The sequence below is a fragment of the Orycteropus afer genome, unplaced genomic scaffold (assembly GCF_000298275.1).
Source record: "Orycteropus afer afer isolate SDZICR_OR568_19922 unplaced genomic scaffold, OryAfe1.0 scaffold00140, whole genome shotgun sequence".
Taxonomy (NCBI): domain Eukaryota; kingdom Metazoa; phylum Chordata; class Mammalia; order Tubulidentata; family Orycteropodidae; genus Orycteropus; species Orycteropus afer.
The window spans coordinates 3960319-3979960 of record NW_006921727.1 but is presented as its reverse complement, the minus strand read 5'-3'; the positions used below and the strand labels follow the sequence as shown (position 1 = coordinate 3979960).

The window sequence follows — 19642 nt, the reverse complement described above, 5'->3', positions numbered from 1 at the left end:
TGAAGTGTCTATTCATGTCTTCTGCCCATTTTTCAATCAGATTGTTAATCTTTTTGTTGTTGAGGTATTGGAGTTTTCTATTAATTTTAGAGATAAGTCCCTTGTCAGATAGGTAATTATCAACAAGTATGAATTTGTCATTGTCATTTTGTTATGGGCTTTATCATGGTGTTCCTGATATATTTCTTCCATATAATTTTCAGTGCTGATCTCCTTTTGTTTATGAATCATGTTATCACTTCCTTCATTGCTATTTTTTCAGTATTTGCTAAATATTTGTTCTGGTCCTCTTTTTTTATTTTGATGTGAAGGTTTATCATTGCCCTTTGAGGTTACCCTGTGATTTATAATTTTTTTCCCAAGTTTAGAATAGTCTATTCTATCTTCCCTACCATTTAGAAGTTCTGTAACTACACAGTTTTTCCCCTATTTTTGGTTTGTAGTTGTCCTTATTTGTCAATTGATGTCTCTGGTTCCCTATTTACAATCTTATAGGGTTATTTACTTTGGATACTTCCATAACTGGGTTGGTTTCTGGGTTATGTCATCATGTGTGTTAATGGTCAGTTGTTGTTTGCTGTTGTTGCTTCTCTCTCCAAAGAACTGTCTTTATTTATTTTTTTTATTTTTATTTTAAGAGGTTGTTTTACATTCAGTGTAACATGTACATTTGGTTTCATTCCCCATTCACCATGTCCAGCCCTAACTAGACTCTTCCTCTCCCTACCCTATAACCCTCCACTTGTGCCCCTCACATTCATGCACTCCTGTTTGTCCTGCATTTCCTTAGTTTGAATGTTGGTTCTCTGGTGTTCCATGGTCTTTTGCTCTAAGGGATGTATTACCATCAAGTGTGTGGGTGTGTGGGTTGAGTGGTCTGCGTGTACATCTTGTTAGCTATTGGGCTGAGAGCCCACCCCTGAAGATGAGTTTTATTCCAGGTGCAGAATGTATTCCAGAGCCATAGAATTGGGAGACTCACCAGATTTCATCTGACCAGTAATTCTGGTCATTATTGATTTTTTGGGTTTGGTTCCACATTTTCCCTCCCACTCTATCCAGGATCTCCAGATTTGATCCTTTCCTGAGTGGTTGTCATTTGTAGCCAGGCACCATGTAGTTCTTCTGGTCTTGAAGACCATAGTGTCCTAGGGCTGATTGCTTCTAAATGCCCTTGTTTTTTCTTTGTGTGTGTGTGTGTGTGTGCATTCTTCTTCACTTCCGATGCTAGGAAGCTTACAGTCATAGCTGCATCTTAGATGGCCGCTTGAAAGCTTTTAAGACGCCAGACGCTACTCACCACTGTAGGATGTGAAGCAACGCTCTTATGTATTTTGTTGTGCCAACTGAGTCTGGTGTCCCCCAGTACTATGGTCCTGATGCAGTAGATCTATCGGATCTCTCTCCCACAGGGTCTGGCTGTCTGTGAGGGATTACTCCGTATCTGTCTTCTATTGTTTCTATAAGGACTGCGGGTATTTTGTATCACTGGTGCCTGTGCAAGATTAGCGACAGCTGAATCTATCCTTGGTCTAGAGTATACTTCTGTTCACCTGATCATCTCAGGTGTTTATGTGTTCATCTGTATAGCCTAGTGTTTGGTGTTAATGGCAATCCAGTATTGTGGGCACATTGGTTGGTATTAGCATCTGTCATCTATCCCTTATGTGTACAATCCAGTGTCCTCCCATTTCCTAATGTTATTATGGTGGTTATATATTGTTCCTGTATATCCCTCCCCCTACCCATGTCAGCATGCAAGCCCCTACTAGCCTGAAATTAATCCCTCCCTTCCCTCCCCATCCTGGTAACCTACTAGGTGAGTTCTCTTTCCCAAGCAAACTCTTCTCTGTCTTTTTACAGTAATGGGCTCATACAGTACTTGTCCTTTTGCGATTGACTTATTTCACTCAGCATAATGTCCTCCAGGTTCGTCCATGTTGCAAGATGATTCGTGTATCCCTCATTGTTCTTTAGTGTGGCATAGTATTCCATTGTGTGGATATACCATAATTTGGTTATTCACTTATCCATTGATGGGCACTTGGGTTGCTTCCATCTATTTGTTATGGTAAATTGTGCTGTAGTGAACATAGGTGTACATATGTCTGTTTTGCGCTATCTTTCACCTCTATAGAGTATATTTCTACCAATGAAATTGCTGGATCAAATGGGACTTCTATTGTCAGTTTTTTAAGGAAACACCATACCATTTGCCACAACGGTTATACCATTTTACAATCCCACCAGCAGTGTATAAGGGTTCCAATCTCTCCACAACCTCGCCAGCATTTGTTACTTTCTGACTTGTTGAACTTTGCTATTAATTGCTGGGGTAAGATGATATCTCATTGTTGTTTTGATTTCCATTTCTCTAATGATTAATGATCGTGAGCAATTTCTCATGTGTTTGTTGGCTCCCTGTATATCCTCTTTGGTGAAGTGCCTGTTCAAGTCTTTTGCTCATTTGTGAATTTGGTTACTTGTTTTTTTGGTGTTGAGGTGTTGAAGTTTTCTATAGAGTTTGGAGATAAGTCCCTTATCAGATATGTCATAGGCAAATATTTTCTCCCAATCTGCAGGTTCTCTTTTTACCCTTTTGACAAATCTTTTGATACACACAAGAATTTAATTTTTAAAAGGTCCCAGTCATCTGGCTTCTTTTCTATCTCCTGCACATTCTGGATTATGCTTAACAGTGTATTTATGCCATAAATTAGGGCTCCCAGATTTGCCCCTATTTTATCTTTGATGAATTTTATAGTTTGGGGTTTTACATTTAAGTCTTTGATCCAGCTTGAGTTTGTTTTTGTGTATGGGGTGAGGTATGGGTCTTGTTTCATTTATCTGCAGGTGGATATCCAGTTATGCCAGCACCATTTGTTAAAGAGGCTGTCTCTTCCCCCATTTAATAGGTTTTGAACCTTTGTCAAAGATCAGTTGCAAAGGACTCCCTTTAGCATCTCTTGTAAGGTTGGTCTGGTTTTAACAAATTCCCTTAATTTCTGCTTATCTGGAAATGTCCTAATTTATCATCATATTTGAGGGACAGTTTTGCTGGGTATATAATTCTTGGTTGGAAATTTTTCTTTTTTAGGGTTTTATATATACCATACCATTGTCTTCTCACCTGCATGGTTTCTGCCAAGAAATCCAAGCTTAGTCTTATTGATTGCCTCTTGTAGGTAACTTTTCATTTTTCCCATGCTGCTTTCAGGATTCTTTCTTTGTCTTTAGTTTTGGTGAGTGTGATGATGATATGTCTTGGTGATTTTCTTTTAGGGTCTATCCTGTTTGGGGTTCATTGGACTTCCTGAATGGATATATTCTCATCTTTAATCATATCAGGAAAACTCTCTTCCAACAAATCTTCAACAATTTTCTCTGTGGTTTTATTTGTCTCTTCCTGTTCTGGAATTCTAATTACATGTAGGTTATTTCTTTTGATGGTCTCCCACATGAACCTTAGGCTTTCTTCATTTTGTTCTGATCTTTTTTCTAATTGATCCCTTTTCAAAGAAGTATTGAGGTGTTTGCCTTCAATCTCACTAATTCTGTCTTCCATTGATTCAATTCTACTCCTTTGTTAAATGTGTTATCTATTTCTGAAAATTTACTATTAACCTTCTGGATTTCTGTCTGTAGGTTTTGTATCATTTCTAATTTTTCCTTTATTTTGTCATTTTGTTCTTGTATTGTCTTTCAGAATTTTTCTAGGGTTTTCTCAATGTTGTCAGTGCTTTCTTGATCTGTCTCTCAATCTGTTGAAGGTAACTAAATATAATTCTTTTGAATTCCTTATCAGGGAGTTCCAATGCTGCAACTTCCTCAGGGACGTGTTTTGGGTCTGTAACCTGGTCCAAGTGTTCCACTTTATCTTGCCTTTTTGTGTGGACTGTGATGCTCTGTTGTCTCCGAGGCATTGTGACATTTTTGTGTTTATATTTAATTAGCAATTGTATGTTGGAGTGACTTTCCCACAATTTTCATTTTCTTTGTTTTGTTTGGATGTTATCTGAGTAAGCAGGGTACTGTGATCCTCTATTCACTAATTGGCAGCACTTATACACTCACCACCTGTCCCCTTTCCCATTGTCAGCCTCCTGTATGTCCCTGCCATCCTTGGCACACAGAGCCTATTCTTAGGTCCTATTTTCATTTAGGTTTTTCTACTGGTTGGTGCCTAATCCACTTCTGTATACTTTCTTTCAAAGCTCTGGGCTCCAGGATTATCTTCTGTGTCTCTGTCAATTGGTTTCTCTTCTTTGCTGAAGAGGGTCTCTGTATCTTGTCTGCCTATTCTGCCATCTTCTCTAATCAGGTCTTTATCATTCCATTGTAACTTTTTTTCTCAAAATCATCCACTTGGCTAAACCCAATGGTCATTTCTCAATTGTTATCTTAAGTACCTCATCAGCAACATTTGACACATTTGACAATCTTACTTTCCTTGAAAAAGTTTCTTCACTTAATTTCCAGGACACCACATTCACCAGTTCTCCTCCTACATTGCTGGTTTTTTCCAGTTCAGTTTATTTGGCTGATTCCTCTCATTAGCCCACCTGCAAAGTATTTGATGATGCCTCAAACTCAGTCCTTGGGTGTCTTTCTTTTTTTATTTGCATACTCTTACTAGGTGGTCTTATCCAATTATACATTGTTAAAATCCTCTGATAAGCTATGATTCTCAGAGTTATATCTCCTACCTGTACGTTTCTCTTAAATGCCAAACTCACTAACTGTTTACTTGACATGACTAACAGGTATCTCAGACTAATCTGTCCCAAACTGCATTTCTGACCACCCTCAACCTGTTTCTCTTTTTCTTATTTTGGTTAATAGTAACTACATTATTCTAATTTCTCAGACCATCAACCATGATGTTATCTTGGATTTCTTTATTTCTTTAACACCCCACCTTCAGTCCATCATTAAATCCTGCTGACTTTACTTCAAAAATATTTCTGGGATTTAATCCCTTTTTACTATTCCCACTACTGGCACTCTCTCTGGTCAAGTCACCATTATCTCTTGCCTTGATTATGATGATACCTCCTAACATGTTTCTCTACCACTACTCTTGCTCCTCTGCAATCTATTTGCAACACATAAGTCACATGAGTCAGTTCCTGTTACTCTTCTGCTCAGAACCCTCCAGTGGATTCATACCTCACTCAAAGCAAAACATGAAGTCATTATTATGATGTTTGAGTCCTTACATGATCTAGCCACTTCCCATTCAGTTATCTCTCTGGCCATACTTTACATTACTCTCCCACTCCTTCTCTGTGATCCAGCCATACTGACCACTTGCTTTTTCTCGGAGACATCAGGCATGATACCTATTCTTTTCCCTCTATCTAGAATGTTCTTCCCCTAGACATCTACATGGTTTGCACCCTCTTCTTGAGGTCTTCACTCCAAATTCCTTTTTCCCTCACCTCCCCTCCCCATCTAAAATTTCAACCTGTACTCCCACTCCTAACACTTTATATTCTCCTTCCCTAATTTGTTTTCTCTTTGACTCTTGTAATTATATGTAATTGATTATACATTTAATAGTGTCTGACTCCTCCTCCATACACACAGACTACAATATAACTCTAGAAACCAAGTAGTAAAATTGGTTATTGGCTGGACTTCAGGCAACAGGGAAAGTAGGTACCTGCCTGCCTCCACTTTAGTGTTCATTTATTCATTTATTTAATCAGTAAATATTATCCCTATGATATGTCAGACACTGTTCTAAGTGCCTGGGAAGATCCATGAACACAACCAAAAAAGATCCCTGTCCTCATGGAGCTTACATTCTAGCAAGGAAAGCTGCTGCGGTTAGGTGCTGTCGAATTGATTTAAACTCATAATGCCCCATGTGACAGAGTAGAACTGCCTCATAAGGTTTTCTAGACTATAATCTTTACAAAAGCAGATCAGGTCTTTCTCCCACAGAGCCACTGGGTGGGTTATAACTGCCAAATTTTCAGTTAGCAACTGAACACTTAACCACTGTGCCAAAACAATAAAAATAATAATTAAGTAAATAATAGAATATATTAGAAGATGATAAGGGCTATGGAAAACATAGAGGAGGCAAAGCAGGATTAGGATGTGAGGCAGACGAGGTAGTTTGCAGATTTAAATAGCATCATCAGGGTAGGCCTCTTGTGAAGCCACACTTGGGAACTAGGGAGATACCAGTTGGTTGACATTTTGTGTATAATTCAAATAACAAAAAGGCCTGGGAAATTCAGAGGAAACAGAGACAAGGCAGATTATAGAAGAAAACTCCAGGAAGAGAAGACATTGCATCCATGAAGCAAGATCAAAGTAGGTTTAAAAAGGAATATTCTAAGAGAAAGGGGGGATAAAACCTAGAAATTCAATAAAATGACAGAAGGTTAAAGTTAAGAAAATCTTGTTTTTAGAGAAAAAAAGACAAATGAAAGAAAATACAAAAGATTAAAAAAAATCTAAAGATTATGGTATACTAAAGATTATAAGAAAGAGCTCTGGTGGCACGGTGCCTAAGGCATTTGACTGCTAACCAGAAGGTTGGTGGTTCAAACCCACCAGATACTCTGAGGAAGGAAGATGGGGCAATCTACTTCTGTAAAGATTTACTGCCTCAGAAACCCAACAGGGGTCTCTGTGAGTTGAGAATAGAAAAGAGGGAAGAGAAGTTATAAAATAAATAATACAATAATTTCTAAAACTGAAAGACACTATAGATTGAATTATGTTCCCCCCAAAATATGTGCTGTAAATCCTAAACTCTATGCCTGTAGTAGGAGCTCTGGTGGTATAGTGGTTAAAGCATTCAGCTGCTAACTGAAAGGTCAGCGGTTCAAAGCCACTCTGTGGGAGAAGTCTGCTTCCATAAAGATTTATAGCCTTGGAAATCTTATGGGGGCAGTGTTACCCTGTCCTAAAAGGTCACTATGAGTCAAATCAACTTGAAAGCAGTGGGTTTTTACACCTATGGTTATAATCCTATTTGGGAATGGGTTTTCTTTGTTATGTTAATGAGGCAGGATTAGTGTAGGATCTGTTTTGAGTCAAACTCTTTTGAGATTTAAAAGAGATTAAATCAAGCAAAAAAAAAAAATGGCAGAAAACAGATGCCAGGGCCACATGAAGATCACCCAGGAGCAGAAACTCAAAGAAACAAAGGCCTTCCTCCAGAGCCTACAGAAAAAAGAAAGCCTTCCCCTAGAACTAACAACCCAAGTTTGGACTTCCAGCTTCCTAAAATGTGAGAAGTAAGTTTTTGTAGCTTAAAGCCACCCATTTGTTGTAGCAGCACTAGATAACTAAGATAGACACAAATTTCTAGATTGAAAGGTAGTACCAAAAGTCCAGCATAATGAGTGAAAAAACATCTGTCTAGGGTATAACCTGTGACATTTCAGAACACTACAAATAAAGGGAAATTCAAAAGCTTTCAGAGAGAACACATATGATAAGGGTTGGGAATCAGAGGGCACTGGACTTTCCACCAGCAACACTGAAAGCTCCAAGACAACTAAGCAAAACCTTCTGAATTCTGAGAATGTTTTAAACCTATAATTCAATACCCAGTGAAATTAACAGCCAAGTGTGAGGGTAGTACAGTAATATTTTCACACATACAAAGTCTCAAAAATGAATCTCCATTCACTTCCTTTTTCAGAAAGTTAATGGAGGATGTGCTTCTCCAAAATGAGAGTAAAACTACAAAGAGAAAGATGTGGTATATAGAAAATAGGGTGATCTAATTCAAGAGAGAAGGAGTTCTGGTAGCATAGTGGCTAAAGCACTTGACTGCTAACCAGAAGGCTGGCGGTTCAAACCCACCAGCCACTCCTCGGAAGGAAGGTTGGGCAATCCTACTTCCGTAGTGATACTGCCTCGGAAACCCAAGGAGGGGTCGCTATGAGTCGGGGCCGACTCTACGGCACATAACAACAACAACAACAACAACAATTCAAGAGAGAGACAAAGGAGATCTCCAAAAGCATAAGGAAGGGAAGCTCCAGGATGACAAGTATTACAGTGGCCTAGAGAACAGCGAGTCCATCCAGATTGATGGGGGGATATGAAGGACATCTCAAAAAAGAAATTGACAGATGTGATGTGGCCAAATATACTGAAAGGAGACCTGGTAGAAAGCTTAGAAATGTGTTAGTGACCCTTTACAAAAAAAATTAAATTTAAAAAAAAACATTGCTATCCAGTTGATTCAAACTCACAGGGACCTTAGAAGACAGAGTAGAACTGACCCATAGGGTTTCCAAAGCTGAAATCTTTATGGAAGTGAACTGTCACATCTTTCTCCTGCAGAGTGGAGTAGCTGTTGGGTTCAAACTGTTGACGTTTCAGTTAGAAGCCAATCGCTTAACCACTGTGCCACTAGGGCTCCTCTGTGTTAGTGACAGAAACATTAAAAAAAATTATAAATCAATTAAAAATGAGATAATTATTAACTTCAGGAAAACATCATACTTTAAAGGAAGGGACTATAAATAATATTTACATTAGTGTAACAATGTTAACACAAGTTTATTGAACTAGCAATTGTGTTAGAACTATATTGGGATGGTAGAAAACAAAGAGTGTTTGCATGTGAGTATGTTTGTGTGGGGGAAGAAGGTGAAAGAGAGTATATAAATCTTGATATTACGTAGTACCAAAAAAACAAACCACCTGTTCTCAAGTCAATTCCAACTCACAGTGACCATATAGGACAGAGTAGAACTGCTCTATAGGGTTTCCATGTTTGTACATCTTTATAGAAGCAAGATGCCTCACTTTTTTCCCACAGAGCAGCTGGTGGGTTCAAACTGCTGACCTTTGGGGTTAGCAAACAAATGCGTTAACCACTGAACCACCAGAGCATTTATACTACATAGTTAAAACACAATAATTAATTATCTGAATCTGAAAACAAATCAAGAAATAGTTATATATGCAAATTTTTATTTAAGAACATGAAGGTAAATACCAGAAGAAACAGTTAAAGTAATTGAAAGTGATTGCCACTAGGAACTGTAATGAAGGATAGTGGGTGACAGGGAATAGGACTGCTGTTTTTCATAATAAGCTTTGTTTCATTTAAAAAATAAAAAATGCCTTATACAGAATAGTTGCTTAATATCAAGTCCATGTTTTATAAAATCAGTCATTTCTTTACATGTCAGTAATTGCTGTTTATATTTATAGTCCCTTAAGGGGGGAAGGGAAAAAGAATCTATTCACAATAATTACAAACAGGTATAAAATGTCTATTAATCAACAAGAAAGTTGTGCATTTATGAAGAAAAATAGATAATTCAATTGGGAAATATACAAACCTATATAAATGGAGAGACATCACATTCACAGATGGCAAGAAAAGATGCCAATTCATCCCAAAATAATTAATAATTTAAATACAATCCTAATCAAAATGCCATTGATTATTTTTGGCTTTGCTTTTCAGTAATTTGACAAAAATGATTCTAAAGTTAATCTGAAAGAATAAACAGGTGAGATCAATTCAGACCATTCTGAAAAATAAGAATATGGAAGGTATAATCTGTCAACATTAAAACATATGAAGTTCCAATAATTAAAAGTGACTTGTTGGTACAAGAATCAGAAGATCAGTGGAATCAGAAGACAGTGTAAGTTGGGAGAATCTTTCTGGAGAGCAATTCCTTAGTATGAAGAGAATCACAAAAACATTGCTGTTGATCCTGTTATTATACTTTCAGGAATTTATAGTATTGACATGATCAGAAATGTATATGAAGATTTATGCTCTAGGAGGTTTGTCAGAGTTTTGTTTGCAATAAAGAAAAACTGGAAAACAAAACAAAACCTGGTATATACAATGAAGAAAACTAGAGGCAGTATGGCATAGTAGTAAAGACTAGGGATTTGAGGAACCAAACTACCTAGGTCAAACCCTGACTCTGCTAGCTAGCTGTGTAATGTTGGGCAAATCGTTTAACCACTCTGTGCCTCAGTTTCCTCACCTGTAAACTTAACCTGAGGGTAATCAAATAGTTGATGAGGGGAAGTTTCCCTTTGTAGAAGAGTTGCAGTTAATACATGGAAAAAAAAAAAAAAGGAATTAGAAGATTACTATTTTGCCATCCCTTATGACATAATAATTCTTATCTATGATAGTAAATGGATCTAATATCATTCAAAATTATGCCTTAAATGCCTCCTGATGGACTTTATAACACTACCTTAATCTATCTGATTAAGCCTTTAGATTTAACTACCAAATTACTGGAAATACAGGGAACAGAAGAATATGTTAAGTATCACCTTAGGAATCCAATCAGCAAAATCCACACTATGGGGAACACTGTAGGACAAAGTAACCCAGTTTCTTCAACTAATAAATTGTAAGGACAAACTAGGAAAGGAAGAGTGAACCTATCATTTATAAGCAAATTAAGAGAAAACAACTAATTTAATGTATGTTCCTTATTTGGATCCTCATTCCAACAATGTAAAAGAAATTGAGACAATCAGAAATTTAAACATGGACTAAATTTTTTATGATATTGAAGATTATTGTTAATTATTTCTAGCTGTGACAATGGTGTTACAGTTACATTTTTAAATTTTTTACCTCTTACAGGTATGTACTGAAGTATTTTCAGATAAAATAAGATTATGGTTATGATTTGGTTCAGATAATCTTGGTGGTAGGAGAAAGAGGGTGGGACACAGATGGAAAAAAATGAACTCTAAGTTGAAATAGGGTGTGGATGTATGAGAGTTTAGAATTTTTATTTGTGCTTAAATTTTCTAATAAAAATTTTAAATAAATATATTCAGGAAAAAAGCTTGTTTGTAAAACTAGGTTTAAAACTGTACAAAATATATGGATGAGTATTTAACTGATCTGAATGATGAATAATTTCCTAACCATAAAATAAGTAGATCATATAATGAAAGGAGTTGCTGGGTGGTTATTGTTGTTGTTATATACCATCGAGTTGGACCAACTCATAGCGACCCCTCCTTGGGTTTCTGAGGCAGTATCACTATGGAAGTAGATTGCCCAACCTTCCTTCCAAGGAGTGGCTGGTGGATTTGAACCGCCAGCCTTCTGGTTAGCAGTCAAGTGCCTTAGGCACTACACTACCAGAGCTCCTACAGTAAATGTGCTCAGCTACTAACCAAAAGTTTGGCTGTTAAAGGCTACCCAGAGGCATCTCAGGAGAAAAGATGCCTGTTGATCTACTTCCAAAAAATCAGCCATTGAAAGCCCTATGGAGCACAGTGTTACTCTGATGCACATGGAGTCATCATGAGTCAGAATCTACTGAATGACAACTGGTTATTCTAAAGATAAGATAGCTATTTTGAACTAAAATAAAACTTTTAAATGTATGTGTGCTTTAAAAATATCATCAAATTAAAAATTAAACACTCTGGGAAAAATATTTGCAACTTAAAACAGATAAAAAGTTTAAAATGCTTAATATACAACGGTTACTAGGGGTAAGAGGAGGGAAAAGGGAAGTGCTAGGGGGCCACAGATTTTCTGTTAAGGGTGATAGAAATACTTGGAAACAAATGTAGTGATAGTAGGACAACATGGATAAATGTAATTAATTTCTCTTAATCGTACATGTAAAAATATTGTATGGCTAATGCTCTGTTTTATACATATACATTTATATATATATATATATATATATATATATATATACACACACACATATGTATATACATATCACAATTTAAAAAGCTTAATATATATGGGAGGTAATAATAATAGCTAATAAATTGTGCTTATAAAGTTTGAGGTATTCTTCTAAGCACTGTACAAAAATCATTTAAGTTCTTATAAAGTAGGAAAAATATTAATATCACATGCTGTATAGATAATTCATGGAAGAAATTAAAATAATCAAAACAGATATATGTTTAACTTCACAATAATCAAATAATTACTATTTAAATTTTACTCAGAGTTTAATTGTCAAATTAGTAAAGATGATACTTAATGACTAACACTTGCTATTGCTGGTGCAGTAAAATGGCCAATTTCTTACATTGTTAGTGGGAGTGTAAGTTGAGAGAATCTTGCTGGAGAGCAGTTCCTTAATATGAAGAGAATCTTAAAACCATTGTTTTTGACCCTGTTATTACACTTTCAGGAATTTACAGTACTGACATGATCAGAGATGTATATGAAGATTTATGTGTTAAGAGGTTTGTCAGAGTTTTGTTTGCAATAAAGAAAAATTGGAAGCAGCCTAATCTCCAAAAAGAAAAACAGCAGCATATAAATAAATTCTAGAAAAAGACACACTGGGACATTAAGAAAACATTAAAGTCATGTTTGCAAACGTAAAATAACTCATTGACAGGTGAATGGACACATTGATTGTAGGACGATCCATATAATGGAATATGTCTCAGGAATGACTTTGGATACACAAAACAACATGAGTGAATCTCAAAACATTATGCAGAGAGAAAAAAAGTCATTCCTCCCCTCAAAAGAGGAGTACACACTGTTTGACTTCATTTATATAAAATTCTAGAACAGGTAAAATGTATCTATGATTAAAGAAGTCAGGAGGGAAGACCAGGGATTGACTTAGAAAGGCTATGAGGGAACTTTGTGGGAGGTTGGAAATATTATATGTCTTTATGGGGTGTGCATTACCCAGGTATAGTCATCATATTCATTCCCTTTATCTACTTAATTTCTAATTTCTTCTCAGACTTCACAAAAGATCTTGCCTTTTACTGTAAGTAAATTAGACCTCAAAAAATAATATTTTCCAAGAACATTTAATAAAGCAAGCAAAATAAATCTTACAGTCTTAATTGGAAAAAAGAAACAAGATACAACACTGTTTATATAGTTTAGTCCTAATTATGTATAAAAAATACATGAGTATAGATAGAGATGCACAGTTAGAAACGGCAAGAAGCATGCATGCCAACTTTCATCATAAGAAATAAACAGTACAGGAACTCCCTGGGTTACAAACAGCCGACTTGTCAACTACTCTACTTGCTCTTTAATGTTATGTGAATTTGCCCTCGCTTTGAAATGATTTAATCAACCCCTACTTGCAACAAATTCTTCATCCACGATCACCTTCACTTGCTGCATGTACAGGTTTTAAATCATTTTCTTGCACTAAAACCAAAACAAACCCACTGCCATTGAGTCAATTCCAACTCACAGAGACACTATAGGACAGAGTAGAACTTCCTGTAGCGTTTCCAAGGCTATGAATCTTTACAGAAGCAGACTGTCACATCTTTCTCCCATGGAACAGCTGATGGGTTTGAACTGCCAACCTTTTGGTTAGGAGCCAAATGCCTTAACCACTGCGCCACCAGAGCTCCTTTCTTACACTAAAGTAAGGCTAAATAAGACCCATATTCACCTGTTCAGACTGACCTACAAATTCGACTTAAAGAAATACTTAGGAACAATCTCGTTTGTAACTCAGAGATTGCCTGTACACATTTTCGAATCCTCAATGCATAGCAAATTCTCTTTCCTTCTTTGCATTCTAGCTTTGGTCTTCCTGCAGTTCCTCAAATGACAAACTTGTATTTCCTATGTTCATGTCTCCCTCATTCCCATCAGCTATTTAATTTCTGATAAGCCTTAAGCTTTTAGATCAGTCTTGACCTCCTCAAGGAAGCCCTTCCAATCCCATGCTAGGTCAAACCTTGTGCCTCTCCTTTGTAGCACTTAATTATAATTTTTCATTAACTTTCATGATAATTTAAATAATCTGGACTAGACTCTCAGCTCTAAAAGGACACAGACCACACCTGTTTTTGCTCACAGTTTTATTCCCGGCATCTAGCATGGTCATTGGTAAATACGAGAGGTTGCATTAGACAGTAGTTTATAGCATGGATTTGTGAGGCAGACAGTGTAAATTTGAATCTTGGCTCTTCTTTTTACTGACTGGATGACCCCAAAAAAGTGAGTTAACCTTTCACCTAATTGTCCTCCTCTGTAAATTGAGGGTAATGGCAATACCTATCTCAAAGAGGTACAATGAAAATTAAATGAATGAACATTAGTAAAGCTCTCAGAATAGTGTCTGACACACAGTAAAAGCTAAATAAACAGTTAATTTTACTAAATGCTCAATAAATAATTGTTGATTGAATAAAAGCCTGGCACACGAGAGATGCTTGGTAAATATTTATTGAAAGAATAGAAAATAAGAGTTTTTCCTACTAAAGGAAAAACTACTACTTTCTGTGTTAATATAATATCAGATATACTGATTTAGACACGTCATTAAGATGCCTAATTTTCAGCTCTTAAGTCAAATATTATTTTAAAGTGAAATGAAATATTAACAGTGAAATGTGTTTTATTTGAAAATTAAGAGGCAAGAGTTTAATGCACCAAATCAATCTTCTTAATTGCTTAAAATTGATTGTTTCAAAGAATTATCTTTAATAAATTTCCTCTGAAGATTGAAATTTCCCAATTTCACCCTTTATTCAAACTAGCTTTGAGAACTAGAACCATAAAGCAACTGAGATAACATTAAAATTTAGATGAAAAGTTGACATTTTCTGTATTAGAAGCCTAGGTATTACCTACTGAAATGTCAGGGGGCATGGGTAGGATTTACTAACTGAAGTTTCAACATCACTGTTAGAAAATTGTCTTGAACCTAGAATACATTTTCTTGGACATTTTGTTTTCATTGAGGTAACAAAGAAAGTCATGTAGCCATTGCTCAATGCCAGTCACTGTCTTAGCACTTAGCAATGCACTGGTAGTTGGGGAGTAGTTCTACATGAAGTTTCACTTTTTTCACTAGTTCTCTGATTATAAGTATTAATTTTTTGGGAAATGTCAGAAAAACAAGGACATCAATATTTTGTTAAATTCCTACACAGAGATAACCAGTTACATGTTTGGTGCGTATTCCTCCAGTCTTTTTCTCAATGTATAAATATAAAATTATTTCATAGTTGAGATCATACTACACATATGGTACTGTTTCTTGGTTGTTTTTTTTTTCTTGTTTTTCATTTTAACATCGTGAGCATTCTTCCCATGGCATTAAAAACTATCTTCGAAAAACTACAAGCATTTTGGGCTGTCAGCATAACTGAAAATGTTTCCCTGGTTTGATCTCATGTATCTTTCTATTGGTTTGATTTAGTGTGCTTTTACTTCAATATAAAATAGGCTTAAGAAAAGTATTAAAAAGTTTCAGTCTTTTTACCTCTCCAGCAGGCAGTGCCCTCAACCATAGAATGAGGAGTTGAATTAGATAGGGTCCAAGGTCTCATCCCACTCCAACAAAATGTTATTTGTCCTTAGGAAACTAGATATAACAACAAAGAAGACCATTTTACAAGGAGGCATGAAACCTTTGAATGTGTAAGTTTCCATTAAAAGAGGAGAAGAAACCAAGAGACCATTCAGTTGATTACCAAAATTCATTTTTAAAATGTGAAAACAGGTTTGAATTATGGTAGTGAATTTTTGTTAATTTAATAGGATTTGATTTCCTAGTAAACCATATACAAAGGTCATTTTAATCTGTGAAGGATGTCTTATTTTATCTTGGCACTTTAACTGGCCTAATGTGAGCTTCTGGAAGGTGATTGTTACTAGAATCAGTAATATCTCCAAATAAGAGATTAAACACCTTCAAATTATATTTTTAGAAAAAACCAAAAAGGAATCAACTTTTAAAATGTTCTTTTTAGATGCAAAGTAATACATATACAAGGAGCCCTGCTGGTGCAGTGGTTAAGCACTCTGCTGCTAACTGACAGGTTGCCCATTTGAAACCACCAGCCACTGGATGGGAGAAAGATACGGCAGTCTGCTTAAGTAATGATTTACAGCCTTGGAAACCCTAGGGGGCTGTTCTACTCTGTCTTTTAGGGTTGCTATGAACTAGAATCAACTTGACAACAATGGGTTTTTTTTTAATGCATACATATTTAAATACAATAACCAGATGGGTTTTTTTCCTTTTTTAAATACAATAACCAAATGTTTTTAAATTAATTTGCTATTATTATTAAGTAGTTTCAAATTATTCAGTAATAAAAGGTAAACATGTTCAAACCACCCTTCTTACCATGTTTATTTTCAAGGCTCACAAATGTTAACAATTAGGGGATATTTTATCTATTTCTATGCATATACACCCAATAAAAAGTATGTATATGCACACCTATTATTAACAGTATTTTGTAAAATGTTACTTTTTCTTGACATTTTAGTGCTACCCCAGGCTGTCACCCAGTTTGAAGAACTGGTAGGTATGGCTGAGGCCCTGCTGAAGGGTGGAGGAACTGTGTCTACATCTACAGCTACCCTCTGGAGAGCAACAAATAACTCTTCACCAGATTCATTTGCCTCAACGTGCAGTAATTCTAATTCCAGTTCACCAATTTCCTTGAAGGCGGAGGAGGAGCATCATACCGATGAGAAACAGGTTAGTTAGAAAACCTGCCCTATTGTTTTTTAAATATAAAAATTACAGTAAGGGGAGAAAATGTTTTATCAGATAACTTTAGGTAGCAATCATCTTGAGTAACAAGTACCCAGTTTAGAAAGCTAAAGTCAAATTTCAGACGTTGACAAAGTTATTAAACTATTAATGTCTATAGTACAATATTTTTCACATACAATCCACATAGCACATATAGAAAATCAACACACGAGGGGGTTGTATGGTTTGCAAAAACTGTCTAATGTGTGTGTTATTTTCATAAAAATATGCTAAGTGATGCATCAACTCTAAAACCAGTAACAGAAGGACATGAAAGAAGGTAAATTTCATGCTCTTTGTGCTGGTTAAACACAATTCTTTGTCTATTTTCCCATTTTCTCTTAATCAAGAAACAAAAGCTAAATGACAAGAGCTTTGTTAGAACTAAGGATCAGCATTGGTAAATATGCTTTCAAAAGCTGTAATTAAATGCAAACTTGTAAGCTAACATTCTAAATATTTGAATCTTAGAGTATCAGTTTTCTGTTGCTGCTGTAACAGATTACTACAATTTAGTGACTTCAAACAACACAAATTTATTACCTCACAGTCTGTACGTCAGAAGTCAGGTATGAGTATCACCAAACTAAATTCAAGGTGTCAGTAGCTGCCTTCCTTTCCAGAGGCTCTAGAGGAAAGTCTGTTTCCTACTCATCCCAGTTTGTGCAGAATTCAGTTCAGGCGGTGATAGGACTGAGGTCTTCATTTTCTTGCTGGCTGTAAAATGAAAGTCATTCCTAGGTCTAGAGGCCACTGTACTTATTGGTGTCTTCCTTCAAGCCAGCAATGGCAGATCAAGTCCCTCTAACTCTTTACATTTCTCCTTCTTCTGTAGCACTTTTCTGACCTATTATTCTGCCTCCCTCTTCCATTTTCAAGAACTCATGTGATTAGATTGGTTCTAGGATAATCTCCCCAGGTCAAAATCTTTAACCTTAATCATACCTAGAAAGTTATTTTGCCATGTGAAATATCATATTCACAGGATCTAAAGATTAGGCTGTACAGATCCGAGGGCCATTATTCTGCCTGCCACACTTAGTATTAAGTGTTGAGGATGAGACTAATTCTTAAAGCTCCCAATTCAGATTATAAAACCAAACCCATTGCCATTGAGTCAATTCCAGCTCATGGCAACCCAATGTGCTACAGAGTAGAACTGCTCAATAGGTCTTTATTCCATGGCACCACTGGGTGAGTTTGACCTGCCAACTTTAAGGTCAGTGGTACAGCACAAACCTCTTGCACCACTCAGAGACATTAGATTATATGAAGAATTTGTATATAATCTGGAACAAATACCTCATAAACCTTAGGAATTATCTCAAAGAGACCATTTAACTCTAACCCTGAAATGTAAAAATATGTATTAAAAATATAAGACATTGTATTTGAACATTAAAGAATGTTGATACTCTTTTCTTGTATGTTTTAACTCAATTAATAGTCTTAATTCAATTAGTAATACATTTCACCAGATATTTCTTTTTTTCCAATTTCAATTATTATTTTAATTTTTTAGTTCAAGATTGAAAAATGGCAGATTGCCCGTTGTAATAAGAGCAAACCTCAGAAGTTTATTAATGATTTAATGCAAGTACTTTACACAAATGAATATATGGCCACACACAGCCTGACGGGGGCAAAATCCTCTACTTCAAGGGACAAAGCCGTGAAACCAGCTATGAATCAGAATGAAGTTCAAGAAATCATAGGTGATAATAAGATTACATTATATCATCACATGAATTTGATATTGTTTTATCATTTAAGGTTAGGTTATTCTTCCATGGTTCTTCATTTTTTTTCAGATTCATTTTTCTATGAAAGAAAAATCTCAGCATAGTCTAAATAATACTCATATTAAATATTTGGAATTTTATAGAAAAACTATATTAAACATGATTATTGAAATAGAACTAAATTTTGTGTTACTGAAAAGTTTGAATGACATTACATTCATAGCTTCAGAAAAGTAAAATTTCAAAACCTTTTCAAATAAAATTTTAGGAACAAATTATGTCTTTGTTCTCTCTTTCTTATCTTGGTTACATCCCACATTTTTTATTCTAGAAAGATAGACGTTAATTAGACTATCCTGTTTATGGTTTTGACATTAGTAAATCTCTGTAAATATAATTACCTAGTTGATAAAGCTTGGAAGGAAAATGGGGCAATCTACTTCCGTAGTGATACTGCCTCGGAAACCCAAGGAGGGGTCGCTATGGGTTGGTCCGACTTGACGGCACATAACAACAACAACAACAGTTGATAGAGAAATTTCTTTGGTGAACTTCAACAAATTTAGGGATTCTCTGAATCCTAGCTCTATATATTTCAATATTACATCATTTCTTGGATCAAAGAGTTAGTCAGAATCTAGTTTTTTCAATTGATGTTGGGAATGGATAAAAACAAACTCCTAACATTTTGGAACAACGGGACTTAGAGTTCATAGCAAGTAGTAGGATTAAAGTTGAGTTGTACCATAGAAAGACAAATGTGTATGTTTTCAAAGTATAATACAGATTTTCTGATAAGTCCTGTTTTGCTTTGAAAAGCCTGTTTATATATTAATCAATTTAAATATCTTATTGGTGTTTGGGCAGCTTTTGCAAAATGGAGACAGAATTACAATGAGGAATGCTTGATGTTTTTCCCCAGTTTATACCTTGAAATGCAAAGGCCACATAATGAGTTTTTCTGTGTAATTTTTTTTTCCTCACAGGAGCCACAAAACAGTTATTTCCCAATACAGACGATGTTTCCATTAGGAGAATGATAGGGCAAAAGCTAAATAACTGTACCAAGAAGCCAAATTTAAGCAAAAATCTCAACTCTCAGGATTTTAAGTAGGCCTCTTTGGTAAGTCTTTTATATTTTCACAGTCCTTTAACTATGGCAAGAAAATATTGTTATACTTTTATATGTAGACTAGCATTTTCCAAACACTCTATTCGAGAATACTAGTGACCTGTGAAATTCTAATAGGTATCCCTGGGGGTGACGATGGGACAATATTGTTAGGGGATTTGGGAAATGCTAAGATAAGTCACACAAATTTTCCTTTCTCAGAACCTCTCAGGTATTTTGATACTGTTTCTCATGTCCACGTACACCAGAAATCTCTAAGA

At 35.6% G+C, this 19642-nt stretch overlaps 1 protein-coding gene across 1 annotated transcript in view; it reads left to right on the top strand.

The window, feature by feature from the left end:
* The window catches only part of BEND6 (BEN domain containing 6), a 32823-nt gene extending 13459 nt beyond the window's left edge, over positions 1-19364 (top strand). Inside the window, exons 3-5 of the mRNA XM_007945610.2 lie at positions 16237-16451; positions 18031-18223; positions 19237-19364. Of these exons, the coding sequence (XP_007943801.1) occupies positions 16237-16451; positions 18031-18223; positions 19237-19364 (536 nt within the window). The remainder of the gene's footprint in view (positions 1-16236; positions 16452-18030; positions 18224-19236) is intronic.
* Positions 19365-19642: the final 278 nt, after the last annotated feature.